The sequence below is a fragment of the Microtus oregoni genome, unplaced genomic scaffold (genome assembly GCF_018167655.1).
Source record: "Microtus oregoni isolate MIOR12 unplaced genomic scaffold, Mior012 000007F_ref0000211, whole genome shotgun sequence".
In the NCBI taxonomy this organism is placed as follows: Eukaryota; Metazoa; Chordata; class Mammalia; order Rodentia; family Cricetidae; genus Microtus; species Microtus oregoni.
The window spans coordinates 43,972,970-43,990,897 of NW_024543066.1; the positions used below are offsets into that span (position 1 = coordinate 43,972,970).

General features: G+C 44.3%; 1 protein-coding gene across 1 annotated transcript; it reads right to left on the bottom strand.

Moving 5' to 3' along the window:
* Positions 1–13,955: 13,955 nt before the first annotated feature.
* Positions 13,956–14,690, bottom strand: Guca1anb (GUCA1A neighbor). The gene is made up of 2 exons (XM_041655122.1): positions 14,642–14,690; positions 13,956–14,353 (listed from the first exon to the last, which is right to left on the bottom strand). The coding sequence occupies exons 1-2, from the start codon at positions 14,688–14,690 to the stop codon at positions 13,956–13,958; spliced, it is 447 nt and encodes a 148-aa protein (XP_041511056.1).
* Positions 14,691–17,928: the final 3,238 nt, after the last annotated feature.

Genomic DNA, 17,928 nt, shown 5'->3' on the forward strand with positions numbered 1-17,928 from the left:
GAGGTCGGAGACTCCACAGCTCTCTCGGGAGCAGACGCCTCAGAGAGAGACGCCATGCCCCGCTCCTGGGATGAAGCTCCGACCCAGGATGGACTAGGCTAGAATCTCCCCGGTAAGCACACCTTGGGGTGCCATACACAGATGATTAGAAATGGGTTAAATTAATATGTGAGAATTAGCCTAGAAGAGAATGGGCCAAGCAGTGATTAAAAGAATACAGTGTCTGTGTAATTATTTTGGGGCATAAGCTAGTCGAGCAGGCGGCCGGGGTGCTGGGAACGCAGCCCTGCCGCCCCTATTACTACAGTTGGCGCCCAGACGTGTGGACAACTAAACCCATTTAAAAAAACCTGAGAAGGCTTAAAAATAAGGGAAAGAGAGTTTAACACAGATTTTTGCTGTTTGTTGGTGGCGTGCTGTAGAGAGATTTCCTGATTCGGCAACAATAGCAGAAAAAAACGCTGTGTCATTTTAAAGCGCGACTTCCTGGGGCTGTGCTGCCATTGCGATCTCTGTCTGGCTCCTGCGGGAGACAGAGCTTTTGAATAGAGCATTTGGAGTAAAGTGCTACGATTTGTTTGATGGCAACTAGACTCGCTGTGTTCTCGGGTCTGCTCTGCTTGTTAGAGTCAAGCATGCGCTTTCTTCTAAGAGAAGCTTCCTGACTCAGCTTTAGCTGCAAAGCCTGCAGCTCATTAAGAGGTCCTGCCACTAAACACTTAAACGGTGTTGATGAAAAGCTGAACGCATGCTTTTCGGTTTTCAGCCGTAGCAGGAAAAAAGCTGCACTGTTTAAAAATGCCGGCTTTCTGGGCCATCCTGCCAGGGCAAACTTTGACTGTTTGAGGCAGGAGGGCCGGCTACCGAGAGAGGACTTCAGTGTTGTCTGTTGTAGCTCACTTGCTGGCAGGGACCTTGAAATGCCATACAGTTGTTGCAGTAAACATAGCTACAGCCTGTATATCCCCCATGAGGCTGGAAAGCTAAGGAATGGACTGGATCTAGCTGGCAAAGCCACGCCTTTAGTCCTACTGAGATAGCTTGGTAAATTAAAGACTCATGTGGTCAGAAAAAGAGAGATATACAGTAAAGAGAGATTCAAAGACAGAGAAAAATTCTAAATGGTTTGAAGTGTGTTAAAAATATATGCAGACTAAAATTTAAAGTTCTTAAAGTAAAAAACAAAAAAAGGAAGAGAGTTGTTGTGTGTGGTAGCACACGCCTTTAATCCCAGTGCCTAGAAGGCAGAGGCAAACAGATCTCTGTGAGTTCAAGGTGTAGTAGTGTACACCTTTAATCCCAAATGCCTTGGAGGCAGAGACAGGCAGATCTCTGAGTGTTCAAAGACAGCCTGGTCTACAGAGTTACTTCAGGTCAAAGATACAGAGAACCTGTCTCAAAAAGCAAAGAGTTAAAAGTAAAAATAAACAAAATAGAGGTTAAAATAAAGCGTACAAAGATGGAAAATAAACAGAGAATTTTGATACTGTATGCTATTATGCTCTCTTTAAATTATTTAAATGCTGAGGAAGGAGCAACAGATGCTAAAAGATATTTATTTATAAATGCTGCTAAACTAATCCAACATAGATATTATGAATTTGGATCTAAGGATATGATACTTTGGAAAAGAGATTCTTCTTTTGTTTTCACAGAGGGTCAGACCTTGTGGATTGCATTTATCCCGATTTGGTATGATGGACCACGCCCTCCTGAAGCATCTTCAGAAAATTGCTTCGCTCAACTGCCAACTGAGATGAAACTAGCACACAGGTTATACCATGAAAGACCTAATTAACGACGCCCCCATTCAGCAGGAAGCAGTTTGGAGAGAAAAAACTGCGCCCATGTTCCCAAATATGGTTTATAAACATTCTTTTACATTTAAAGGGGGATATGATATAGGTATGAATAATTTGCATTAGTATAGATTTTGCTTTATTGATAGAGATTTAAGGTCAATTTTGTTATATGTATAAGTGTTTCTGATTTTGATTAAGGTATTGTGATTGTGTAGTTCATTTAAATATGTACTGTATAATTAAGAAATATAGGTTGTTAATGGATAATCATCGATAATAGTAAAGCTTGTAGTCATGTTAGATTTTCTAGATATATAGAGATATATTTTAGATAGGCATTCTTCATGTCTTTCAAAGATTACAGAATAGGACATTTAATGTTTTAATAACTAAGGACTTTTCACAACAATGAGACACTCTGCTCCTGGCAGCACCAATCTACTTCAAGAGGAAGATGGGCATCAAAGAGGCACCTTATGGAGTTTGATAGCCATTTGGGCAAGAAACTGCTCTTCCCTGGACTATTGCATAAACTGGACACAGAGAACCTGCAGAGAGAGGACTACTGAACTTGACTAAGGTGAGATGATCTTTCGGGGTTCCTGATTCATGAAAGAGTCTGCGAGACATTCTGCAGGACACAACAGATAGTGACTGAACTGACTTTGAATTTTCCTGCTTTATGTAAATGTCTGCTGGATAGCATGGGCCTGAAGGCTGAAGATGGATGCCCCAACGGTACAAAAGAACTTTGGGTGACTGTCCAGGCAGCGAGATATCTTTGTCATTTCTAGAGTTTGAAGTTTCTTAGTTCTTGTTTACTTAGGTAATATATCTTTCTGGAGTCTTTGATGGAGTTAAGAATAGTTAGTTATAGTTATAGTTTTCCTTAGTTATGATAAAGATTATTGTAACTTTTACTTGATAACTCTTTTGTTATATGTAATTTTGCTATGTTAAAGTTAAAGCCTTTTTTTTTTTTGTTTAAACCGAAAAAGGGGAAATGATGGAGGAAGGTCATTGGTCATTAGCTAATAAAGGAACTGCCTTGGCCCATTTTATTGGTTAGAGGATAGGTGGGAGGAGTAAACAGAACAGAACGCTGGGAGGAAGAGGAAGTGAGGTCGGAGACTCCACAGCTCTCTCGGGAGCAGACGCCTCAGAGAGAGACGCCATGCCCCGCTCCTGGGATGAAGCTCCGACCCAGGATGGACTAGGCTAGAATATCCCCGGTAAGCACACCTTGAGGTGCCATACACAGATGATTAGAAATGGGTTAAATTAATATGTGAGAATTAGCCTAGAAGAGAATGGGCCAAGCAGTGATTAAAAGAATACAGTGTCTGTGTAATTATTTTGGGGCATAAGCTAGCCGAGCAGGCGGCCGGGGTGCTGGGAACGCAGCCCTGCCGCCCCTATTACTACAGTCTGAATTACGTCTGTTCTCCCGGAAGGATGGGTTTAAGGTACATAAAGGGGGATCCCCAGTTTTGGTTGAGTTCTGTAGACCTTTAATAGAGGGATCACCCCCAGATCTCCTCAGAATTCATTACCCCCAGCACCACTGACATTTGCCTACGTGCTGTATGAATTCTTCACTGCAGAAGATTCCACAATGCGGCAGCTGAAGCCCACACACATTCGCTATTCGTTATCCTGTGCTTCTGAAAGACACACTGCTGTCCGGGAGTCACGGGCCATGCTGTCTTCTGAGTGCTCAACTGAAGAACAGCCTTCCAACTCATGGGAGCTGGGCATAATTCCTATCCTCGCTGCTGTATGAAAGGTGCTCTCGTCCTTTGCTGGATGAGGACAGTTGCAGGTCTTGGGCCGTGGTTTCTATATGCTGCCCACAGCTCCTGTCCCAGAGTCTTCCATAATATGCCTCTTATTCCATCAAACCAGAAAGGGGAGTCTCTTCCAGTCAGCTAACTGGGAGTCTTACATAACATAGCCTCTCAAGTCAGTGACACCCCATAACCTCTGCCACATTCTGTGGAATCTGCAGAAGCAAGTTCCAGGTCTCATCAACACCCTGGGGGAAGAATACACAGACAGGCCACCGGGAGGAAACTACCAGGGATACTCTAGAACCTGTAGTATAACATTTGCTGTTGGACAGTACCAGAGACACACATTCAATTCCTTCTGGGACTGCAAGTAACTGTCTGATGTGGGATGTCTTTCTTTATGCTGTGAGTATGTTTCATTATCATTGGTTAATAAAGAAGCTGATTTGGTCAATAGCCAGGCAGAATAGAGCCAGGCAGGAAATCCAGAGATACAGGGAGAAGAGTAAAGTCAGAGGAGACACCAGCAGTCACCAGAGAAATAAGATGTGAGGTAACAAGCCACAAGCCTCATGGTAAATGGGTTAAGTTGTAAGAGCTAGTTAATAATAAACCTGAGCTAATAGGCCAAACAGTTTGTAATTAACATTAAGCTTCAGAGTGGTTATTTGGGAACTGGTGGGCTGGAGAAAAACCTCCAGTTATAAATGGTGCACCAACATGAGGTTCTCAAATTTACATAGAGCCTGAGAAAACTTAAAAAAAAAAAAGAGGTTCTGAATGCACAACGCACAGAAATGTAGTTGCACTGGGCTTTCTAGTCTCACAGTCTTGTGCCAGCCACAGCATGCAGAGACGCGTCTCCCAACAGCTGCCTGCAAGATGGAAGTGTCCACCAGCCTCCATGAGCTAAGCGGCATGGCAGGTTTAGGCAATCTCACACCCGCCTCAGTACAGAGAGGCTAATCAGCCACATGTTGTGTGGTGGATTTAGCTTTTACTCATACAAACAAAAAAAAAAATTGTAGGCTACATGCTACCTGATGGTGTGTGTGTGTGTGTGTGTGTGTGTGTGTGTGTAAGCATGACGCTCATTGCTACGTCTGCCATGTTGATAAGCTAAGTTGGGCAGAACCAACAGCCAAAGTAGCTGCTCTGGTCCTAGCCACGCCCACTTAGCAATTTAAAGCAATGAACCAAAAAAGGATTACAATAAAGACAGATTCAGACAAAAAGAAAGCTCTACATGGGTCACAGTGAGTTTTAAAAAAAAAAAAATGTATGTAGGCTTGGGAGAGAAAGAAAAGAAGTATAGGCAGTTATAGAAAGAAATATTTTTAAAAAATAAAGTCTTTAAAGAGACAGTAAAAGTAATATAAAAATATAAGCCATGTAAAGATGGAAAACAGAGGGTCTGGATTATGTATATCATTATGTCTTCTTTACATTTTTTGACTGTTAATGAGCTAATTGCTGAGAAACATTTGATTGTGGGAGCTACAAAGTTAAACTTATTTTAAAGGTATCTTGATTTCAAATTTTAAGTCTAAGGATATGTTGCTTTGGAAAAGAGGTTCTGCTTTTGTTTCCACAGCAGATGAGAACTTGTAAATTCCTTCCAGGTTAATATTGTTGGATCTAACCATATCCCATGAAAGGTCTCTGATGGGAATAATGGCCCAGGTGATCCAACATCCACAACTGCTTCAAGGCTGCTGACTGAGATGGACCAACCACACAAGATACCCCAGTCAGGACTTGGCTATTATCTCAAATTTTCTTGGGACCCTAAAGATACTTCATCCCACAGACAACAGGAAACAGTTTGAATAAAACAATGTCCACATTCCCAAGAGTTGGGGGCTATGGATGGTCTTTGGTTATTTGGTAGGTTATGGATGTTTGTTATATCTAGGGGAATATAGAATAAAAAGACAATTATTAATCTCAAAATACGTTTGCATTGATTTTGGTTTATTGATACAAAAATAAGGTCAATTTTGTTATACTATATGTATATTTCTATTCTTGCTTAAGGTAATACGTTTATGCAGTTCATTTTAAAATGTAATGTACAGTTAAGAAATACAAATTAATAGCCATCTATAATAGTCAAACTTAAAGTCATGTTAGTTTTTCTAGATATACAGATATATATTCAGATGGATAAGTAATTTTCACCTCAAAGACCTACAGAATATGACATATAAAATGTTTTAAGTCTGTGAGTTTGAGGTCAGCCTGGTCTACAAGAGCTAGTTCCAGGATAGGCTCCAAAGCAACAGAGAAACCCTGTCTCAAAAAAAAAAAAAAAAAACCAACGTTTTAAGAACATAGACTTTTCTTGACAATGAGACACATCTGTGCCTGGCAGCACCAATTACTTCAGGAGGATGATGAGCATCAAAAGAGCTCCTTATGGAGTTTGCTTTCAATGTGACAAGACTAGCCATTTGGGCAAGAAACTGTTCTTGCCTGGTTTGCTTGACTGTATGCAATATAAACCAGACATGCAGGACCTACAGGAAAGTGACTGCTAAACTTGCCAAAACAAGATGAGACAGCCCTTCAGGGTTCCTGCTTCATAGAAAAGTCTGCCAGACATTCTGCAGGACACAGAAGAAAATGACTGACAAACTGCCAATATAGGTGGGACAGTTTTGAATTTCCTGAGTCACTGAGAAGTCTGCCAGACATTCTAGGCCTGTAGGCTGAAGATGGGTGCCCCAATGTTACAGACAAACTTTGGGTGACTATCCAGGCATTTCTAGAGTTTTGGAAGTTGCTTGCAATGTACTTCCTGTTTACTTACGTAATATATCTTTCTGGGGTCTTCAATGGAGTTGAAGACTAGATAGTTATAACTATAGTTTTCCTTAGTTATGATAATAGATAAATTAGATATAAAACTTTAGACTCACAAAGATAGGATAGATAATAGAGTATTTTCTTCAATTTTGCCAAATACAAATAGACTAAATATTGTAACTGTAATTCTTGCCTGGTAACTGTTTTGTTATTTTACTATGTTAAAGATAAAACCTTCCTTTTTTAATTATACAGAAAAGGGGAAATGATGTGGGATGTCTCTCTGTATGCTGTGAGTATGTCTTATTACCATTGGTTAATAAAGAAGCTGATTTGACCAATAGCCAGGCAGAATAGAGTTAAGTGGGAAATCCAAAGAGATATAAGAAGAAGAAAGGCGGAGTCAGAGGAGATATCATAAGTCTTCAGGGAAGCAAGATGTGAGGTAACAAGCCACAAGCCTTATGGTAAAATAAAGAATAATAGAAATGGGTTCATTTAAGTAGTAAGAGCTAGTTAATAATAAGCCTGAGCTAATAGGCCAAACAGTTTGTAATTAATATTAAGCCTCAGAGTGGTTATTCGGAAACTGGTGGGTAGGAGAGAAACCTCCAGTTACAGCTGTCTGATCAGGTTGCCCTTAATAACCTGGAAGTTTCCAGAAGACAGACATTTGCGTTCATTCTGCCTCAGCACCTAGCACCTCCTTTGCTGTGTACTCCCACGCTGGTTCTCTCTTTCATCATGCCCATGCGCTCCAAGCCTCAGGCACTGATCCCCAAAGACTAAACCCTCAGACTGGCTCTCTCTGTCCTCTGACTCACAGATCGCCCACTGAGAGCACTGGAGGAGATGGGGGGGGGGGGGCGGCAGGAGAGATGTACTGGGTACCACTGCCCACTCCTGCTGCTCCTGGGTCACAGTGTGGAGGGATGGACTTTCTGCTGAGCTCAGTCTCCGTTTTTGAGTTCCTGTGGCACAGTTTCCTCCCTTCACTCAGCAGATTGCTGTGTCCCTCTGCTGCTGCTAGGGGCATCACCACTCCACAACTGTGCCCATTGCCCTGTGCTCAGACCTGTCATCCAAGGGTCCTCAGTGGATTTTTCGTTTGTTTGGTTTGGCTTTTTTGTTTTTGTTTTTACATGTACCGGTGTTTTGCCTGCATGCATGTCTGTGTACTGTTTGTGTGCTGTGTCTACAGAGGCCAGAAGAGGGTGTTGCATTCTCTGGAACCGAAGTTACAGACTGTTGTTAGTGTGTGGGTGCTGGGAACCCAGTGGGGTTCTCTGAAAGGGCAGTCAGTAGTCTCGACCCTGAGCCATCTCTCTTGACCTGTCGATTTTGATTTGTTTAACTGGAATTAATCCTAGGATCTCACAAGTGCTAGGCAAGCTCTCAACCACTGAGCGGCCTCCCCAGGGACCTTTTTGCTTTTTATTTGAGACAAGGGCTAACTAAAATGCCCAGGTTGGTCTTCAGCTTGGTTCTCCAGCATCTGCCTTGTGCATAGGTGGGATTACAGGCCTGCACCGCTGGACCAGGATCCAGATTAACATTTGAGAGGATATTGAGCTCAAATAGATTGTCAATCAAATTCATTGCAACAAGTGTGCAGATGTGTGATTGCAAAAAGGGTTGAAGTGTGAACAAATGTAAGTATGGCTGCAGAAAGGGGTATTGGTGCGAAGAACACAGGCATGCATGATTACAGAAACAGAGAAGTGTGGGGCACGTGTGTACTGCAGAAAGGCATGGAGAGAATCAGGATGGATTGTCCATAAGGACACCATGCTGGTATGCATACTTTTACAGCTGAATGGGCCAAGAGGTGTGGGCAGAAGGAAGGCCGAAGTTGGGTTGGAGGAGACAGGAGGGTTCCTCCAGGGTACTGGATGAACTCACTCTTACCTGAGTGACAAGGCAGAATCCTGAGCAAACTGTTAATCCTGTCAATCACCTGCCCGCTCCGCTAGGACTACGGGCAGCTTCTTTAAAGGGTGCCCCTGGCTACTACACTGCCAAAATGCGGCTCCAGGGGGCACAGAGGCTCTGGCTTGGGAATTAAACTCCCACTGAGGGAGTTTGGGAAGGCATAGATGATTCTAGCTGTATCCCTGCCTCTCAAAGAAAACCCAGTTCTCACTGTTGTGGGATACTAATTTAATGAATGAATAAATAAATGATGATGATCTCTAATTATACAAAGACTGAACACAGCATTTATCTCTGCTGCATCTACAAAAATCACAAAAACTGCAATAAATGATTTTTTTAAAATGCAAGTCCCAAGAGATTAAGGCAGACAGCAGACAAATGAGCATGGGGGTAGGTACCTGCAAAAACCAGTACTCAAGGGGCTGGAGAGATGGTCAGTGGTTAAGAGCATTGCCTGCTCTTCCAAAGGTCCTGAATTCAATTCCCAGCAACCACATGGTGGTTCACAACCATCTGTAATGAGGTCTGGTGCCCTCTTCTGGCCTGCAGACATACACACAGACAGAATATTGTATACATAATAAATAAATAAATATTTAAAAAAAAACAGTACTCAGGAGAAGCCGAGGCAGGAGGAAGGCAAGTTCCAGTCCAGTATGGGCCACAGCAAGATCCAGGCAGCTGGGGCTACAAGATGGGACCCCACCTCAAACAAATGTGACAGACAGAAAGTTCGGGGGAGCTGGAAAAACAGTGGTTTATTAGAGTGGAGAATGTTGAAACCTCCATTTCCTCAATGAGGAAAAGACTGCTGGGCTAGCACAGGGGTGTACAAACTCCAACCTAATCTGCCACAGAGGTCTAGTGTAGTAATTAGGGCGGCGGGGCTGCGTCCCCAGCACCCCAGCCGCCCGCACGGCTAGCTTTACCCGAAATAACAACACACAAACTGTATTCATTTAAACACTGCTTGGCCCATTCTCTTCTAGGCTAATTCTCACATATTAATTTAGCCCATTTTTAATCATCTGTGTATGGCACCCCAAGGTGCGCTTACCAGGAAGATTCTAGCCTATGTCCATCCTGGGTCGGAGCTTCATCCCGGGAGTGGGGCATGGCGTCTCTCTCAGGCGTCTGCTCCCGAGAGAAGAGCTGTCGAGACTGAGCTCACTTCCTGTTCCTCCCAGCGTTCTGTTCTGTTTACTCCTCCCACCTATCTTCTAACCAATAAAATGGGCCAAGGCTGTTCCTTTATTAGCCAATGACCTTCCTCCATCATTTCCCCTTTTTCTGTTTAAACAAAAAAAGGCTTTAACTTTAACATAGCAAAATTACATATAACAAAACAGTTATCAAGTAAAAGTTACAATAATCTTTATCATAACTAAGGAAAACTATAACTATAACTAACTATTCTTAACTCCATCAAAGACTCCAGAAAGATACAATACTACCTAAGCAAACAAGAAAAAAGCAACTTTTAAAACTCTAGAAATGACAGAGACATCTTGTTGCCTGGACAGTCATCCAAGGTTCCTCTGTACCGTTGGGGCATCCATCTTCAGCCTTCAGGACCATGGTATCCAGCAGACATTTACATAAAGCAGGAAGATTCAAAGTCAGTTCAGTCACTATCTGTTGTGTCCTGCAGAATGTCTCGCAGACTCTTTCATGAATCAGGAACCCCGAAAGATCATCTCACCTTCGGCAAGTTCAGTAGTCCTCTCTCTGTGGGTTCTCTGTGTCCAGTTTATGCAATAGTCCAGGCAAGAGCAAACTCCATAACGAGCCTCTTCGATGCCCATCTTCCTCTTGAAGTAGATTGGTGCTGCCAGGAGCAGAGTGTCTCATTGTCATGAAAAGTCCTCAGTTATTAAAACATTAAATGTCCTATTCTGTAATCTTTGAAAGACATGAAGAATGTCTATCTAAAATATATCTCTATATATCTAGAAAATCTAACTAACATGACTACAAGCTTTACTATTATCGATGATTAACCATTAACAACTTATATTTCTTAATTATACAGTACATATTTAAATGAACTACACAATCAAAATACCTTAATCAAAATCAGAAACACTTATATATATAACAAAATTGACCTTAAATCTCTATCAATAAAGCAAAATCTATACTAATGTAAATTATTCATATCTATATCATATTCCCCTTTAAATGTAAAAGAACATTTATAAACATTTTTTGGGAATTTGGGCGCAGTTATTTCTCTCCAAACTGCTTCCTGCTGAATGGGGACGTCGTTAATTAGGCCTTTCATGGTATAACCTGTGTGCTAGTTTCATCTCAGTTGGCAGTTGAGCGAAGCAATTTTCTGAAGGTGTTCACACCAACCCTTCAGGAGGGCGTGGTCCATCATACCAAATTGGGATAAATGCAATCCACAAGGTCTGATCCTCTGTGAAACAAAAGAAGAATCTCTTTTCCAAAGTATCATATCCTTAGATCCAAATTCAAAATATCTATGTTGGATTAGTTCAGCAGCATTTATAAACAAGTATCTTTTAGCATCTGTTTCTCCTTCCTCAGCATTTAAACAATTCAAAGAGAGCATAATAGCATACAGTATCAAAATTCTCTGTCTATTTTCCATCTTTGTACAGCTTTGTTTTAACCTCTATTTTGTTTATTTTTACTTTTAACTTTTTGCTTTTTGAGACAGGTTCTCTGTATCTTTGACCTGAAGTAACTCTGTAGACCAGGCTGTCTTTGAACTCTCAGAGATCCGCCTGTCTCTGCCTCCCAGGCATTCGGGATTAAAGGTGCACACTACTACACCTTGAACTCACAGAGAACTGTTTGTCTCTGCCTTCTAGGCACTGGGATTAAAGGCGTGTGCTACCACATACAACAACTCTCTAACTTTTTTTTGTTTTTTACTTTAAGAACTTCAACTTTTAGTCTGCATATATTTTTAACACACTGTAAACCATTTAAAAATTTTCTTTGTCTTTGAATCTCTCTTTACTGTATCTCTCTCTGTTTTTCTGACCACATGAGTCTTTAATTTACCAAGCAATCTCAGTAGGACTAAAGGCGTGGCTTTGCCGGCTAGATGTAGTCCATTCCTTAGCTTTCCAGCCTCATGGCTGAGGTACTGGCTGTAGCCACGTTTACTGCAACAACTCTATGGCATTTCAAGGTCCCTGCCAGCAAGCGAGATTCAGCAGCCTGTGCTTGCAAACCGCATGAACCACCTGCGTAAAAGACTCAAGAGTTTGCCCTGGCAGGACAGCCCAGAAAGCCGGCATTTTTAAACGGCGCAGCTTTTTTCCTGCTACAGCTGAAAACCGAAAAGCATGCGTTCAGCTTTTCGTCAACACCATTTAAGTGTTTCGTGGCAGAACCTCTTAATGAGCTGCAGGGTTTTGCAGCTAAAGCTGAGTCAGGAAGCCTCTATTAAATGAGGCGCTTGCTTGCCTCTAGCAAGCAGAGTAGATCCGAGAAATTGTCACTATCAAGAAAACATGCTGGGGCTGGAGAGATGGCTCAGTGGTTAAGAGCATTGCCTGCTCTTCCAAAGGTCCTGAGTTCAATTCCCAGCAATCACATGGTGGCTCACAACCATCTGTAAGGAGGTCTGGCGCCCTCTTCTGGCCTTCAGGCATATAGACAGAATATTGTATACATAATAAATAAATAAATATTTAAAAAAAAAAAGAAAAAGAAAACATGCTTTACTCTTTCCCAAGCTTTTTCAGGCTTTCTGTGGATTCAGTTGTCCACGTGGGCGCCAATCTGTAGTAATTAGGGTGGCGGGGCTGCATCCCCAGCACCCCAGCAGCCCGCACGGCTAGCTTTACCTGAAATAACAACACACAAACTGTATTCATTTAAACACTGCTTGGCCCATTCTCTTCTAGGCTCTTTCTCACATATTAATTTAGCCCATTTCTAATCATCTGTGTGTAGCACCCCAAGGTGCGCTTACCGGGAAGATTCTAGCCTAGTCCATCCTGGGTCGGAGCTTCATCCCGGGAGCGGGGCATGGCGTCTCTCTCAGGCATCTGCTCCCGAGGGAAGAGCTGTCGAGACTGAGCTCACTTCCTGTTCCTCCCAGCGTTCTGTTCTGTTTACTCCTCCCACCTATCTTCTAACCAATAAAATGGGCCAAGGCTGTTCCTTTATTAGCCAATGACCTTCCTCCATCAGTCTAGGAGTCGATTCTGGGATATGCAATGTGAGAGTCATAATAAGATTGGACAAAAGTCGGTGCAAAGGAAATGAACTGCCTAGATGCTCTGTGGGTGTCTGTGGATGTGTGTGTCTGTCTGGTTCTATGCGTGAGTACGTGTGTGTGTGTGTGTGTGTGTGTGTGTGTGTGTGTGTGTGAGAGAGAGAGAGAGAGAGAGAGAGAGAGACAGACAGACAGACAGACAGAGACAGAGAGAGACAGAGACAGAGACAGAGAGAACGTGTGTGTGTGTATGTGCGTGTGTATTTGGTTGGTTTGGTTTTGTTATCTTTATGCTTTTGGGTTTTTTGCTTTTTTTTTTTTTGAGATAGGGTCTTCCACTACAGGCTTAGTGGCCTCTGCCTTCACCCACCCCTCCATGACCATTGGCCCATAAGACTTGTAAGTCTTAGCTGAATGGTAGTGGCACACCTCATTAATCCCGGCACTTGGGAGGCAGAGGCAGGTGGATCTCTCTGAGTTCAAGGCCAGCCTGGTTTACAGACTGAGTTCTAGGACACCCCCCCCAAACAAAAACCTTGCAAGTCTTATACTTACCTGTTCTGAACCATATGAGAGAATAGAAATGGGGGATTCAACCCCCAGCAAAAGCCATGAGTCAGAAGCCCAGGATGGAGGTACATTTCTGTAATTCCAGCACTTGGGACAGGAAGACTATGAGTTCAAGGTCAGCCTAAGCTACAGGTGAGGTTAAGGCCAGCCTGGTCTACACAGTGAGGTCAAGGCCAGCCTGGTCTACACAGTGAGGTTAAGGCCAGACTGCTCTACACAGCAAAGATCTTGGTTCAAAAAGCCAGAAACAAGGAGTCTGGGACAGTGGTAGGCATGCCTTTAATCCCAGCATTTAGGAAACAGAAGCAGGTGCATCTCTGTGAGTCTGAGGCCAGCCTGGTATACTGAGTGAGTACCAGGACAGCCAGGGCTGTCTTAAAGATAATCCAGAAACAATTAGCAATGTGGCTAAGTTTGCAGCGTCCTTGTCGAGCACTGCGTGACCCTGAGTAAACACAGGGTAAGATGACACCTGAGAAAGCAGGGTGCATACAGCCAGTTTTTGGAGGCATCGCAAGTGTGACCCACGGGAATGCTGGGGAGAAGCGACTGACACTTGGGCCTGGGAGAAGGATACTCCTGGGGTGGGGAGAGGACTGAGAGTAAAACCTTCCAATTCTCCAGCCCCCTGTCCCCTGGAATACACTCACCATCAACAACCCTATCCATTGAGGCCAGGAAAAGGAAGGTCAAAGTTTATTGTTGTTGAGAAGCCTCCTCTGCTGTCAACGGTGGTGTTACCTGGCTAGCCCAGGTAAGCCCTGCTCCTCCAGAAACGAATGGCCTTCCCTCTGGGACCCAGGAGCATGGAGATGAAGGTGCAGGGTGGGGACTTCAGATGTCATGGACCTATTTGCGCCACAAGATCAGATTTGCTGGAGGAACGTCAAAACGTTTGCGGGTGTGGTCAGTCTCCCTGCGGTACAGGTAGCCACAGGTGGGCTTCTGCAAGGTGTAGAAGGGGTTCAGAGAGTTGGAATACTGGGAGGTGTAGAAATTGAACCTGCATTTATCCGGGTTCTGCCCCCGAGGATCCACCACTACAGGTACAAAGGCTGCCGCCAGAGATTGCTCCTGGTCTCGTTTCCACGTCTGTGACAAGGGCGGTGATGACGCCTTCTTCACCTTTTTGCCTGATGGCATCTTTTGCCCATGGCTGGGGATTGAGGATTTTTGTGAGTCCTGAGGAGAGAGAATGAAGGAGAAAGTTGGCAGGCCTGAAAACAGGGGACTCGGACTTTGATTTGCTAAAGCCAGGACAAGAAGGAGAATGGGCCCCTTGCAGAGATCCCAGAGCCACCCTGGAACACAGTTCTGCTGGCCATGTACCAGAACCTCTAGAGCAGGGGAAAGCCCTCAAGTCCCCTCACCTGGTCCTTGCTCCTGTGGACGTCTGCCTAACTGTCAGAGATACCTGCCAGGTCAGAAGACTGGGAACCCAGATGCTGGCTTCAGTGCCTCTCACTCCTATAGTCAATCGTCACTCCTCCCCACGGCCTCTGGAGATGTGCTCCCCGGCTCCTCATACTATCAACCTTCATCCTCATCCTCCTGAAGGCTCAGCCCAGCATCCACTTCGGTCATTCTCCCTTCAACTTCTTGTCTTCTTGAGTTGCTCCAGAGTTCACTTTCTTTTTTTTTTAAATATTTATTTATTTATTATGCATACAATATTCTGTCTGTGTGCAGACCAGAAGAGGGCACCAGACCTCATTACAGATGGTTGTCAGCCACCATGTGGTTGCTGGGAATTGAACTCAGGACCTTTGGAAGAGCAGGCAATGCTCTTAACCGCTGAGCCATCTCTCCAGCCCCAGAGTTCACTTTCTGTATTAACAGCCACATAACCCAGCTGTTCACATCTTTTGTGTCTACTACCTGGAAAACAAATCCCAAACCTTCAAGCCTAGAATGCAAGAGGTTCAACAGAGATGTGGCGCCAGCTCTCCAGCCTTCCTGTCCCTCTACCCACCTGTGTTCTGCCACATTGGGCTACCTGTCACCCAGATCACACCTGTCCTTCCAAATCATTAAGGGGTTCCATCAGAGCAGGCCAGCAAAGCTCGCTTGCTTACTGTCGGTAGGAAGATCCCTTACCCATGACATAGAAGCCTCGAAAATCCTGTTTCTTTGCTCCAGACCAAAGCATTTAAAGTGTGCTCGGTAAATGTAGGTTCACCTTAACTGAATTCTATATAGGGCAGTCCACCTTCCAAGCCGCTGGCCCAGTTCTGTTTTAGAATCTCTCATTATTACCAAGGGTGTGTCGTTCCTACCTACGCCTACCTCTCCCTCACCTTGCTTTTATTTGATTGGGGTCTGCCCACCCCAATCTAAGGGTACCCCATTGCCATGGGGGTCACACTGCACTGACATTTCTTTTCTTTTAAATATTTATTTATTTATTTTGTATACAATATTCTGTCTACATGTATGCCTGCAGGCCAGAAGAGGGCACCAGACCTTATTACAGATAGTTGTGAGGCACCATGTGGTTGCTGGGGAATTGAACTCAGAACCTTTGGAAGAGTAGGCAATGCTCTTAACCCCTGAGCCATCTCTCCAGGCCCTGCACTGACATTTCTTTATCCCTGTTATCACCCTTCTTGACTCTCCTATGATGGAACTGCCTTGCTCCTTGAAATCCCAGGAAACAGGTGTCCATTTTATTTATTTATGTGTTTGATTATTGATTTGGTTTTGGGTTTGCTTTTTGAATTGTGTTCTCATGTAGCCCAGACTGGCCTCAAACTCAATGGGGTGGCCTAAAGGTGGCCTTGAATTCCTGATCCCCCTATCTCTACCACCCAAGTTCCTTTTTTCTTACAGATTTTTCAGTCATGACAGTCCAGTCCAAAGCCTGGGCTGCCTGCAGGTGACCACCCACGAGGGTGCATCAGGTCACTTGGATTCTGTCTCTGGGGCTTCAACCACCAACCATTTCTCTCTGCCCAGTCTCTGGGCTCAGAAAAGAAGCCCTGACGATGGAGTTAGGGAAGGTGGAGCCCCCTACAGAAGTCCGTGCTCAAGTCAGGAGGGAACGCTTTGTATCTGATTTACAAACTGTTTCCCAGGCCCCGTCCTCATTTTTTAAATTCTTCCCGTCTTCCCCTTGCAGGTAGCTCTCTTGACTACCTTCCTCTCCAGGGAATGCTGTCCCACACCTGCCACGGCTCCCACCCCATCATATGCCACCCCCAACGCTGAGCACCACACTGGACCTTGGACAGACCCCCATTACCTCACTTAGCCTTGGCTCCCATAGTCATTCTAAGGTTATTTTTTTTCATGTTCTTAACTTTGACCAGAGAGAGAATCTCTCTGGGCCCCACCATCTATTGTGGACTATGTTGGGAACTGCATGCTGGCAATTCGATCAGAGGCACAAAGAGCCTTAATGTCAGCAGAACTGAAAAGTACCCAGGTATGACTATGGATGAGGGCTGGCCAGCCCACCATGAGAAGGCAATGCCCCATCCCCCACTGAGTAAGGCACTCACCAACCACTTATATAAACCAGTCTCCCAACAGGATGAAATTTGGACATGAGTCCTGTCTTCTCCTTGAGCTAGCTACATAAATAAAAACATCTTCTGTCCCTCAGCATCTTGCCTCATGACAGAACTCTCCTGCTCCGTAGTGAGCAGCTCGACCTGGACCCGCTCACACTCCCAAGATGCTGTCCTTTTCTAGGACGAACTAAGGTAGATACACACAATTCTAAAAAGTTCTAAGTTGGGCCTGAAGAGATGGCTTCATGGTTAAGAGCACTTGCTGCTCTTCCAGAGGATCCAAGTTCTGTTACCGACAGCTCACAGCCATCTGTAACTCCAACTCCAGAGGATTCTATGACACCTTTTTCTGGCCTCCACACGCACCTTCACACACATGTAAACACACACACACACACACACACACACATGCACACTACACATAATAAAAATCAATATTTGACAACAAAAAGAAGTTGTAAACTTGTACAGGGGGCAGATTGCATTGGTGATCTTAGCACTTGGGAGATGCAGACAGGAAGATGAGATGCTCAAGCCGTCCTTCCCTCAAGAAGCAAAACCAAGAGAAGTCATCTCTGGAAGCATCATGCCCTCCTCCTTCTGTTTGTAACCTGGGACTTAGCATCTTCACCTTCCGGCCCCTGGACTAGTTCAGGAGACTGGCACCAGGGATGACAGCAGAAAGTGCTTCAGAATGGTGTGGGGACTGACCAAGACCCCAGAGCAGGAAGGATAATGCGCTCTGCTGACAGAATCTAGCGTCTACCGTAGTGGAGTGAGCATGGCCCCACAGGCTCTTAGATTTGAATACTTGGTCCCCAGTTGATAGAACTATTTGGGAAGGATCAGAAAGTGTGGCTATGTTGGAGGAGGTGCCCACGCCATCCCAGTTAGCTGTTGTCTTAACAAAGCTCTCAGCTCCTGCTCCAGTGTCATGCCCGCTGGCCTACTGCCATGCTCCCCACCATGATTGCTATGGACTCTCCCCCTCTGAAACAGCAAGCCCAATAAACTCTCTCCTCTCTAAGTTCCCTTGGTCCTGGTGTCTCTTCACAGCAGTAGAATAGTCACTTAGACACCTACCAAGTACCAAGCAAGCACTTGTCACTCAAGTGACACTCACCTCTGCCAAAGCTCCAAACAAGTGAGATGTTAACCCCATTTTTCGGATGTTGAAACAGAGGCTCGTGGATACTAAGCTATCATCAGTTGAAGCTCACACAGTTTGTCACACAGTTTGTGTCAAGGCACAGAGTGCTTTTCAGAAGTCTCACAACTGATGTACACAACCAGAATTCCAACACAGACTC